We start from the raw sequence: 12,500 nt of genomic DNA on the forward strand, positions 1-12,500 counted from the left end.
CGGGTCGCTCGTCGCCAGGGTGAGGGCGCCCGGCTCTCCTGTAGCCGGCTCGATCCCTCTCCTTCGCGGGCTGGGTCAAGGGGCACGGGCGGCAGCCTTAACACGACGCCCACGTGCTCTTTCCGACGGCCGCGTCTCGCCCGCATGTTCAAGAAGCCAAATTGCAGAGGTTCCCCCCCGGCGGATGACCCTTCTTGACCTGCGATTCTTTTGCCCTTCCCTAATTGCCTCGTTGGCGAACACCCTCATTTGTGCGCGGACGCCGACCCCGCGGCCAAATAACTTTATTTACTCCAAATGACCGTCATCCGAGAGCCTCCTTGGCGCGCGCCGCGACCCCGCCCCGCGCACCTGCAACCCGCCACCAGGCTTGCGAATCCCGGTCGCTCGGGATGGAATTAATTTACAATCTTGTCTCGACGCGAATCTTTATTACATCGCCTCCATCCGGTGCGCCGTTAACGCGCGCCACTCGACTTAAACACCGACCTCTTATCATGGACACGGGCGGCAACACTCCCCGCCCGCAATCTCGGACGCCGCGACGCCAGATGGTCGGCGGGCGCGCGCCGGACGGCTCCCGGGTCTCCAAAGGATCCTCAAAAACCGACGTCCAATTAACGAAATAACTCTGATATCTCATCAGCAATTACTTCGTCAGCTCTTTGGGACGGAGGAGGAGACGCTGGGGTGATGGGGGAGGAGGGGAGGGAGGGGAGGAAACGGAGGAGGGAGGGAAGAAAGGGAGGAGGGAAGGTGGGGAGGAAAGGAGGAGGGAGGGAGGGAAGAAAGGGAGGAGGGAGGGAGGGAGAAAGGTGTGAAGGAGGGAAAAGGGAAGAAACGGAGGTGGGAGGGAAGGGAAGAAAGGAGGAGGGAGGGGAGGAAGAAAGGGAAGGGAGGGAGGGAAGAAAAGGAGGAGGGAGGGAGGGGAAGGAAAGAAAAGGGAGGGAGGAGAAGGAAAGGAGGAGAAGATGAAAAGGAGGAGGGAGGGAGAAGGGGAGGAAAGAAAGGGAGGAGGAGAGGGAGGGAGGGAAGAAAAGGAGGAGGGAGGGAAGGATGAAAAGAAGAAGGAGGATGAAGATGAGAAGAGGAAGAGGAGGAAGGGGATGTAGAGGAGAGAGGAGACAGAGCGCGAAGGAAAGAGAAGGAGGAGGATGACAGGAGAAGAAAGGAAGAAGAAAGAAGTGGGAAGAATGAAGAGGAGGAGGGGACAGGAGGGGGAAGAAGACGGAGGAGAAGTAGGGAGAGAGCAGGAGGGGAAGAGGAAGGAGGAGGAGGATGAAGGGGAGGGGAAGGAGGAGAGGAGGAGGAGGAGGAGGAGGAGGAGAAGAAGAAGAAGAAAAAGAAGAAGAGAGAAGAAGAAGAAGGGAAGAAGAAGAAGAAAGAAGGAGGAGGAAGGGAAGGGAATAGGAGGTGGGAGGATGAGAGTAGGAGGAGAAGAAGAAGAAGGAGGAGGAGGAAAAGAAGGAGGAGGAGGAGGAGGAGAAGAAGAAGAAGAAGAAGGGGAGGAGAAGGAAGAAGAAGAAGAAGAAGAAGAAGAAGAAGAAGAAGAAGAAGGAGAAGGAGGTGAATAGGAGGTGGGAGGATGAGAGTAGGAGAGGAGGATGAGAGGAGGAGGAGGGGGGCAGGGGGGCAGGGGGGACGGGCCTGGCTAACAATTACCCCGTGCTTGTGTTCCGAGATGTTTATAGCACGTGTTAACAAGACGTCTTGAGCGCGCAGAGAAGATGGATGATTTCCGGTCGGTTACCAGCTCTTAGTCCCATATAAGGGCGTAATTGCATTGCGGCCGCGAGTTAAATGACCCTTAAGAGATTCTCACATAATTGAATAAATGATTAGAGGAAGCATGAACAGGGATACGTTTAGGTGAAGTGCTATCGGGTGGGGGGGAGGGGGGGAAGGGGGAGGGGGGAAGGAGCGTAAATCACAATTAGAAAACACGAGTTGAATTTACGAGCAATATTCGCGCCATCAGAGCTTCCTCTCTTTAGTTCTTGTGGCCCGCGAGAGATTTGGGCGCCGAGTGAACGAAATCATCGAGGAATTGTGGATCCATTCTAGTGCTGTGACGCAAAGGACGTGTATCTTCGTTTTCTGGAAGAACCGCTTATAATATTTCACTAAATCTCATTGCTATTAGTAATCAGAAATGCTTTTTTCGAGTTTGAGTTGTAAGATTATTTAATTTGGAAGATATGCATTATGAGTTGAGTTTTGCAAATGATTTGGTATTTCTAGAATTAGGATTTAATATTGACATTGTCCAGTCACGTGATATCAGTTATGTTTGAGATAAAAGGCATGTATGTCTGATATTCTTTACTAATTATAGATGTTTGCAATTTTGATAATTAGTCCACCAACCATCAACAAACATTCTTAAGAAATTGCATGTGTTTTAATTTGTTTTTTGAGAAATCAAATTGTGAGAAGTCTAGCAAATTAACATAACAGGTACACGCGTGATGTAATGTATTACTCACTAGACACTATTATATATGAATGAAGTCACTGGTTCATAAAAAACGGAAAAACATACACACACACACACACACACACACACACACACACACACACACACACACACACACACACACACACACACACACACACACACACACACATATATATATATATATATATATATATATATATATATATATATATATATATATATATATATATATATATACATATAGCTTCCACTCTTTACAGTGTATTTTCTTTTAGTCTTACAAGTATAGTAGCCCTACCCTTAAAATTGCAATTTTAATATTGGATATACCATTCTTTTATTATTATTATTAAGGTGATAAGTTGAATGCAATATATAACCCCTTGTACAGATTTTTTTCTCTCCTTTTCTCTGTCTTTATCTAAAACAATATATCAGTATCAAGTAACTTAATTTGCACAGTGAATCTGATAATAACCCTCTTACAGAAAAATAAATCTAAAAAGCAGATTAAGATAATCTACATCGCAACATACGCCAAATCTCACAACGAAAAGAAATATATAATTAAAACATATATGATACACGGAATCCAGAATCAAACAGCTCCCCCTTCCTTTGTCAAGAGACAAAGAAAACGGAGAGCTTTCTGATTCACAGAAAATGGAAATCACACGCACCTGCTGGAGGTCTTCGAGACGAGTTTCTCCACCTGCATGGTGGCGGTCACACCCTGGAATAAAAAATAAATAAATAAATAAATATACCTACATGTAAACAAATATACAAATAAACAGATACGTAAATATAAAGTATATAAATTCATGGAAAGAATACTGGTAGACTGGGTGTGGGGGTCTCGATTCCATCTCATTATTTTTCAATTTTGTTTATTAAAATCATTTACTGTTTTATAAATAGTATGTAAAGGGGAGGGTATAGTGTTAACCTTAGACATTAGTTAAGCTAGAGAATATCCCTTGTTTAAATTATGTTTACTGCTAAAATTTACAGAATGATATCCTACCTGTTCATTGTTTCTTTATTGAATAAAATATTAATGGTTAAAATGTTTATATGACTGTTATAATAATAGTCACAATCAACATTGGAATGAATTGATTCCCACGAGCCTTAAAGACCGTTAGGTTATGCTACCCACACAGATTTAACAGATCAGTAAATGTAGTGAAAATAAGCCTACATTTTTTTAAAATTGGCATACGAAAAAAAAAACACTAATATGACAATGGTACAAAAACTGAGAATAGAATATATATATATATATATATATATATATATATATATATATATATATATATATATATATATATATATATATATATATATATATATATATATGAACATTTGTTAGATGAAAAATTCGTCCTCTACACACACACACATATATATATATATATATATATATATATATATATATATATATATATATATATATATATATATATATATATATATATATATATATATATAGATAGATAGATAGATAGATAGATAGATAGATAGATAGATATTCTTAAAATGGACAGATCACGATAATGTTAGGAACTGATAATCATGAGATAGATAATAATCGGAATTGCAATTATAATGATGACAATAATAATCAGAAAATAATGATGATAATGATATCGATGTGGATAATGATGATTACGATAACATTGACAATGATGATGACGGTAAGGATAATGATAACCATCATAATACAGATAATAATGATAACAATAATGATTAAATGATAGAAATGATCAAGATGGTCATGTTGATGATAATGATAATGATACTATCACTACTACTGATAATAACAATAATAATGTTGATAATAATGATAGAAAGAATGATGATGACAATAACACTGAAAAAGATGAAGAAAAAGATAACCAATTACAAAAACACAAACAAACAGACATACGAGAAACGTGATTCAGATTAAGAGAAAACCCGATATGAAGCATATAAAGAAATACTTAAATACATTTTTTCACAATGTATTCTTCTGAGATCCATTCCTAAAACAATGACAGTTCTTGCAATTTACGTTTTGTGCAGGTGTTTGTCCTAAATTGGGGCTTAACAAATTGAAACGTGAATGTTGTGGTATATGCGCGGGCATGTATTTATTTATATATGAATGTATATGTATGTATGTATGAATGTATGTAAATTCGTATGTATGTATGAATGTATGTAAATACGTATGTATATGTATATATGTGTATATGCGTATATATGTATACATGTATGTTTATAGTTATCTATGTATATATGTATGTATGTATATACGTATGTATGTATATATGTATACATTTATATGCGTATGTATGTATACATGTATGTTTATAGTTACCTATGTATACATGTATGTATGTATATACTTATGTATGTATATATGTATACATGTATATGCGTATGTACATGTATATACGTAAGTACATATGTATACATGTATATACGTATGTACACATGTATGTATGTGTATATGCGTATGTATGTATGTATACATTTTATAGTGATCTATGCATATATGTCTGTATGTATATACTTATGTATGTATGTATATATATATATGTTTATAGTGATCTATGCATATATGTCTGCATGTATATACTTATGTATGTATGTATATATACATGTATATACGTATGTACACATGTATGTACGTGCACCTCCATATATGTCTGTATGTATATACTTATGTATGTATGTATATATACATGTATATACGTATGTACACATGTATGTACGTGCACCTCCATATATGTATGTATGTATATACTTATGTATGTACATATGTATACATGTATATACGTATGTACACATGTATGTACGTGCACCTCCATATATGTATGTATGTATATACTTATGTATATATATATATGTATACATGTATATACGTATGTACACATGTATGTACGTGCACCTCCATATATGTATGTATGTATATACTTATGTATATATATATATATGTATACATGTAAATGCGTATGTACACATGTACGTGCACCTCCGCCACCTACACCGTTCTCACGCAGAGCAAATCCTGAAAATGATGAGGCTCTTCCGTGCAGCGCAGTCGCCCCCAGCGGAATGAAAAACTAATCATTGTAATAATGATCACTCGCCTATCTGTCAAGTCTAAATTTCCTGATGACGATTTCCAATTATCGAAAAAAAATTGTTCATTATCAGAATAATTAGACGGAATAGTCAGCTTCGACGTCGGAGTATTGCGTTGATCCGTCGGATGTGTAAATAATCCTCTTTGCATCGCTTCGTTATATAGGTATGAAGGGGGGGGAAAAAACGAAAAGTATTCTCGAAATGGGGAGAATGGGAGAGAGAGAGAGAGGTGGGGGGGAAGAGAAAGAGAGAGGGAGAGAGAGTAAAGAAAAAGAGAGAGAGACAGAGAGAGAGTGAGGCGGGGGAGGAAGAGAAAGAGAGAGAAAAGAAAAAGAGAGAGAAAAAAAGAAAAGAGAAAAAAAAAAGAAAAAGAGAGAGAGGGGGGAGACAGAGAGAGAGAAAGAGAGGGGGGAGACAGAGACAGAGAGAGAGGGTGGGGGGATGAGAGGGGGAAAGGGGGAGAGAGAGAGAAAGACAAAGACAGAGACAGATAAATAGAGAGAGACGGGGGAGGGAGAGAGGGAGAGAGAGAGAAGAGGGAAGTATGGGAGATGCAAAGGCAGAGCAAGAGAGAGAGAGAGGAATTGAGAGGGGGAGGACAAAGGAATAGAGAGAGAGAGAGAAGAGGTATGCGTGGGAGATGCAAAGACAGAGAAAGAGAGAAATTGAGAAGGGGGAGAGACAAAGAAATAGAGAAAGAATGGGTGTGGGAAATGCAAAGACAGTGTGAGTGAGAGAGAGAGAGAGAGAGAGAGAAGAGAGAGATAGAGAGAGAGAGACATTGACAGAGAGAGAGAGAGAGAGAGAGAGAGAGAGAGAGAGAGAGAGAGAGAGTAGAGAGAGAAAGAAAGAAAGAAAGAAAGAAAGAAAGCGAGAGACAGACAGAGAGAGAGGGAGAGTAAATAAGAAGAGGAGAGTAAGAAAGATAAACAAAACAAAACAAGGAAAACAGGAAAGACGATAAAACAATCAATAAAAGCTAAAGCAATGTGCTAGCATCAATTTTCACTTGTCGTGCGTCCGGCAGTCTACCGTATAATAGGCAGTTAAATCCTTTTTGTTCATACGGGCAAAATGATACGACAAATGGTCTTATATATCATCACAAAGGCGATGGAAGTTACGACTGGAAATACTGAAACTAGTAGTAAAAATATTAAGAAGGAAATGAGATTTGAAAAAGGAAAACTTTCATTTTAAGGCGATGAGAACAATGTTCATAACATTTCATACATACATATATGTGTGTATATACGTGTGTGTGTGTGTGTGGGAAGAGGGAGAAGGAGTTATTGTGTTCTTATCACCATATCCTCCTTTACTTTTATTTTTTTCTTTTCTTTTATTTTATTTTCGTTGTAATTTCCTCTTTTCCAAACGACGCCAAGCGAGATGCAGAGAGAAAGGGCGCGGACATCAGCCAAGCACCACACACACACACACACACACACACACCCCCCCCCGAGATCCCGATCCGACGTTATCGACGCGTGTAAATATTTGTCCCGACGCCCGACCGATCCCGAGAGTTTCCTGTCGCGCAGCGGAAGGGAGGAGAAGGGGAAAGGGGAGGAGGAGAAGGAGGAGAAGGAGGAGGATATGGGGAGGGGGAAAGGCGAGGATATGGGGAGGGGGAAAGGGGAGGAGGAGAAGGAGGAGAAGGAGGAGGATATGGGGAGGGGAAAGGCGAGGATATGGGGAGGGGGAAAGGGGAGGAGGAGAAGGATGAGGATATGGGGAGGGGGGAAAGGGAGGAGGACACGGGGAGGGAAAAAGGGGAGGAGGAGGAGGAGAAGGAGGATATGGGGAGGAGAAGGGGGGAGGAGGAGGAGGATATGGGAGGGGGAAAGGGGATGAGGATATGGGGAGGGGGAAAGGGGAGGAGGAGAAGGATGAGGAGGATATGGGGAGGGGGAAAGGAGAGGAGGAGGAGAAGGGGAAAGAGGAGGAGGAGAAGGATGAGGATATGGGGAGGAGAAGGAGAGGATATGGGGAGGAGGAGGAGAAGGGGAGGATATGGGGAGGGGGAAAGGGGAGGAGGAGAAGGATGAGGATATGGGGAGGAGGAGAAGGATGAGGATATGGGGAGGGGAAAGGGGAGGATGAGGAGGAGAAGGGGAGGATATGGGGAGGGGGAAAAGGGAGGAGGAGGAGAAGGAGGATATGGGGTGGGGGGGAAAAGGGAGGAGGAGGAGAAGGAGGATATGGGGAGGGAAAAAGGAGAAGGGGAAAGGGGAGGAGGAGGAGAAGGAGGATATGGGGAGGGAAAAGGAGAAGGGGAAAGGGGAGGAGGAGAAGGATGAGGATATGGGGAGGGAAAAAAGGGGAGGAGGAGAAGGATGAGGATATGGGGAGGGAAAAAAAGGGGAGGAGGAGAAGGATGAGGATATGGGGAGGAGGAGGAGAAGGAGGATATGGGGAGGGGGAAAGGGGAGGAGGAGGAGAAGGGGAGGATATGGAGAGGGGAAAGGGGAGGAGGAGAAGGATGAGGATATGGGGAGGGGGAAAGGGGAGGAGGGAGATGGAGGAGGATATGGGGAGGGGGGAAAGGGGAGGAGGAGGAGAAGGAGGATATGGGGAGGGGGAAAGGGGAGGAGGAGAAGGAGGGAGGATATGGGGAGGGGGGAAAGGGGAGGAGGAGGAGAAGATGGATATGGGGAGGGGGAAAGGGGAGGAGAAGGAGAAGGAGGATATGGGGAGGGGGAAAGGGGAGGAGGCTATGGGGAGGGGAAAAGGGAAGAGGATATGGGGAGGGGAAAAGGGGAGGAGGAGGAGGAGGAGGAGGAGAAAGGGGAAGGAGTAAAGGACAGCTCCGTCTTGGGCCTCACGAAGGATGCGACTCGGCTCGCACTTCTTAAGGCGAAATTGCCATGCATAGGTAAGGGAAAATCGACTCTAGGGAGAGATCGAGGAGATAGGGGGTAATAAGAAGCCAAGCCACGATGCGTGTGAGGGGGTCGTTAAGGTGAATTCGGGTTGAAATATTGTGCGAACCGAGATGTATGGTGTGAATTACTTTTTTACCTTTTCTCTTCGTATTTCACCCAATTCCTATTCGATATTTCACAACCTTTCCAAAGTGCAAAGTGGCCTGGTTTAGGAAACACACATTTTCAAGCAACGAAACATTGCAAAACCTCCCTAAAAAGTGCAGCCCATGTTAGCCGGCCACCCCTAAACATTGCAAAACCTCCCTAAAAAGAGCCAGCCACCCTTAAACATTGCAAAACCTCCCTAAAAAAGAGCAGCTCATATTAGCCGGCCACCCCTAAACATTGCAAAACCTCCCTAAAAAGAGCCAGCCACCCTTAAACATTGCAAAACCTCCCTAAAAAAGAGCAGCCCATGTTAGCCGGCCACCCCTAAACATTGCAAAACCTCCCTAAAAAGAGCAGCACATGTTAGCCGGCCACCCTTAAACATTGCAAAACTTCCCTAAAAAGAGCACCCCTAAACATTGCAAAACTTCCCTTAAAAGAGCACCCCTAAACATTGCAAAACCTCCCTAAAAAGAGCAGCCCATGTTAGCCGGCCACCCCTAAACATTGCAAAACCTCCCTAAAAAGAACAGCACATGTTAGCCGGCCACCCCTAGCACTTCCATAAACATTGGCCCGCAAATGGTTTACAAAAAATGTTTTCGTGTCCCAGCGACGGGGCGGCGAGGGGGGGAGAAGGTGGGCGTGGTCGGCCGGGTTGCCAAAGTATCGACTAATTGGTGAAGTTCACAACTTTAATGAGAGCCACGAATAAGGCCAGGCCAGAAGAGGGAACCTTCAGGGATAATACCTCTCCCTTCCTTTCCCCTCCCTTTCCCTCCCTCCCTTCCCTTCCTTTCCTCCCTCCGTGTATGCCCCTCTTCCACCCTGCTCTTCCCTTCCTCCCTTTCTTAACCCTTGCCTCCTGCCTCCCTTACTCCCGTCCTCCTCCCTCCCTTACTCCCCTCTTCCTCCCTCCCTTACTCCCTTCCTCCCGTCCTCCCTTCCTCCTTACTCCCTTCCTCCTCCCTCCCTTCCTCCTCCCCTCCCTTCCTCTCTTCCTCCTCCCTCCCTTCCTCTTCCCTCCTAAACTTCCCTCCTCCCTCCCATCCTCCCCTTCCTCCTCCCTCCCCTTACTCCCTTACTCCACCCTCCCTTCCTCCCTTCCTCCTCTCTTCCTTACCCCTTGCCTCCTCCACTCCTCCCTTCCTCCCTTCCTCCCTTCCTCCACCCTTCCTCCACCCTCCCTCCCTTCCTCCCTTCCTCCTCCCTTTCCCCTTACTCTAGCATCCTGGCAGACCACCTACGTCTCCCTACCCTACCCCCCCCCTGCCCCTCTCGCCACCACGTCCCCCTCCTACACCCCCTCCCCCTGCCCCTCTCGCCACCACGTCCCCCTCCAACACCCCCCCCACCCCCACCCCCCTCGACTCAGCCTTTGTAAGCACTCAAAACAATAGACGGAGGAAAGAGGCACCCGTGGAGGAACTTTGTGAAGGTGGGCAAAGGGGAGGGGGGGAGGGAGGGGAGGAGGGGGGGAAAACACTGGTAAACAACGGGTAATTATGGTTCTCTGTGTGGAGGGAGAGGGCGAGGGGAGAGAAAGGTGGGAGAGTGGAGAGAGTTTGTGTGACAGATAGCTTGTCCTTTTTTTCTTTTTTTTTTTCTTTTTTTTTCTTTGATTCCCTGGATGGCTTGAGGGGGAACGGTATTTTTTTTTTTTTTTTTTTTGAAAAGCCTGGGTTGAAGGTGATCTCATTAAGGGTTGCGAAGCCAGACGGAAATAGGACAGCTTAATGTGTGTCTCGGATTACGGTTTCCTTTTGAGCGCCATTTTTTTAGCGATATTGGGTATAAATACGGATGAAAATTATTGTAAAAGAGAGAGAGAGAGAGAGAGAGAGAGAGAGAGAGAGAGAGAGAGAGAGAGAGAGAGAGAGAGAGAGAGAGAGAGAGAGAGAGAGAGAGAGAGAGAGAGGGGGGGGGAAGAGGGAGAGGAGGGGGGAGGAGAAAGAGAGAGAGAGAGAGAGAGAGAGAGAGAGAGAGAGAGAGAGAGAGAGAGAGAGAGAGAGGAGAGAGAGAGAGAGAGAGAGAGAGAGAGAGAGGGGGGGGGGGAGACGAGGGGGGAGGAGAAAGAGAGAGAGAGAGAGAGAGAGAGAGAGAGAGAGAGAGAAAACATGTTTCGAATTCTGTCGCGAACAGCTAGATGATATGAACCTTGTTGATCAGGTAAAGATGCTTTTTTTGAAATTTCAGAAACGGTACAGGACTCTTGCCCCTGAAATGTACTTATATTCACAAACTAGACAACGAGTGGTTTGAACTTCAGTGCAGGGAGTCGCCAGAATTTAATTGAATAAATTCCTCACGCCTGCAAGCAAAGCACAGGTGTATACACAGCACATTTTTCTCCACACATTCTTCCAAGAAAGCATCTCAAAGAGTCGCATATTCCTCTTGCAATGTTTTATCGAGAGCATTGCGAAACCAGCGCTCGGAAAAACGGGCCTGATACACCTCGGCGACAACGACGACTTCGTCCCACGGATAATCTCTCGTGTAGGATATCTTGCCGGGGTAATAATCCTTTTCGCAGGTAAGTTCCTAATCTATCCCCACAGGTAAGACGCGAGCTGCAGGCGACGCAGCTGGATGAATCCCCGTCTTTGTCTTGCGATTAGCTCTGACCATCGCTGCGCAGCATCCAGCGAGAGAGGAGATCGCGGAGGGAACAGAGACATCATATGAATGATAATATCCGCTTCCGGATGTTGGGATTACGAGAAATTACCTCGCTAGCTCTGCCGATGAGGCTGGAAAAGGTCACGGCTCCAGCGCTGCGGAAAAGCCTTGTAGAAATCGGAGCGCTATGATGCAGCATCAGAATAAAGAGAGGAATTGGGTCCTCTTTTAGGACTGCTATGGTAAGGCACTGGGAGGAGGCATTGGGTCGAGACGAAAAGAGGACTGCTAAAACGCCCATCTGTTCGTATGCAGGACTGCTATATTCAAGGCAGTGAAATTGCACAATGTCCTAGGGATGTAGGAAAAGTTGTGTTTCAGCGATATTGTTGTTAGTGGTGAACTGTACTGCGTTTCAAAAGTTAACCACATGGGTAATTTTTGACGACATGGCGAGAGTAAGCAAGGTGATGCTGTCTTCACGTAGTCACTGATCACGTCAAAAAAAATGGAAATTATGCACCGTATTTTTATACACAGTGCAAAAACAGGACGTCACGCTGTTATGGAGCAGCACGATGTATAGTGGCATGAAGTATAGTGCCCAGGAATCCCGCCCATGATATACGGTGTCAAAGAGCGAAGCGAGAGTCAAGTCACGAAGCCTGCCCGGTGACCTATGACCCCGGGGCGAGAAGAGTCCGCCATCAGTCACCACATTTTATGCTTGCGGCGGAGCACAAGCGGGCTATAATTACGTGCACCGGACAAAGCAACCTCGCCCCTACGGTTATTGCGAGGCCATGAAAGAGCTCCACCGCCTTCGTCCTGATTGGGATTGTGAACATGGGTCTCCAGTGCACAATGCCTAATCCCTGACTCCAGGTGGTTTAATCGGAATCGCAACTGTAACTTTCTGATACAAAGAGATTATGATATACTCACTGAAAGCAATGATAAAAAGCAGAATGCGTTGGAGCTCCGCTGGACGTCACTTCGCTCGGAAGCGGAGGGAGGGGTAGAGAGACCGGGGCGATGGGGGGGGGGCGTCGGGGAAAGGGTGTGGAGGCATGGGGGAGGGGGAAGGGGGCTGAGAAAGGGGTGGGGGAGGGGGGAATGGGGCTGAGGATGGGGTAGGGGAGGAGTAGAGGGACCGGGGGGGATGAAGGGGGCGTCGGGGAAAGGATGTGGAGGCATGGGGAAGGGGGGGAGGGGGGGAGGGGGCTGAGGAAGGGGAGGGG

At 45.3% G+C, this 12,500-nt stretch overlaps 1 protein-coding gene across 2 annotated transcripts in view; it reads right to left on the bottom strand.

Annotated features, from left to right (window-relative positions):
* The window catches only part of twz (BTB/POZ domain-containing protein twz), a 144,064-nt gene that overhangs the window by 111,135 nt on the left and 20,429 nt on the right, over positions 1–12,500 (bottom strand). For both annotated transcript variants that reach the window (XM_070123815.1, XM_070123814.1), the window contains exon 2: positions 3,139–3,191. In XM_070123815.1, the coding sequence (XP_069979916.1) occupies positions 3,139–3,176 (38 nt within the window). In that variant the 5' untranslated portion in view covers positions 3,177–3,191. The remainder of the gene's footprint in view (positions 1–3,138; positions 3,192–12,500) is intronic.

Source organism: Penaeus vannamei, chromosome 7, assembly GCF_042767895.1.
Source record: "Penaeus vannamei isolate JL-2024 chromosome 7, ASM4276789v1, whole genome shotgun sequence".
Classification (NCBI taxonomy): domain Eukaryota; kingdom Metazoa; phylum Arthropoda; class Malacostraca; order Decapoda; family Penaeidae; genus Penaeus; species Penaeus vannamei.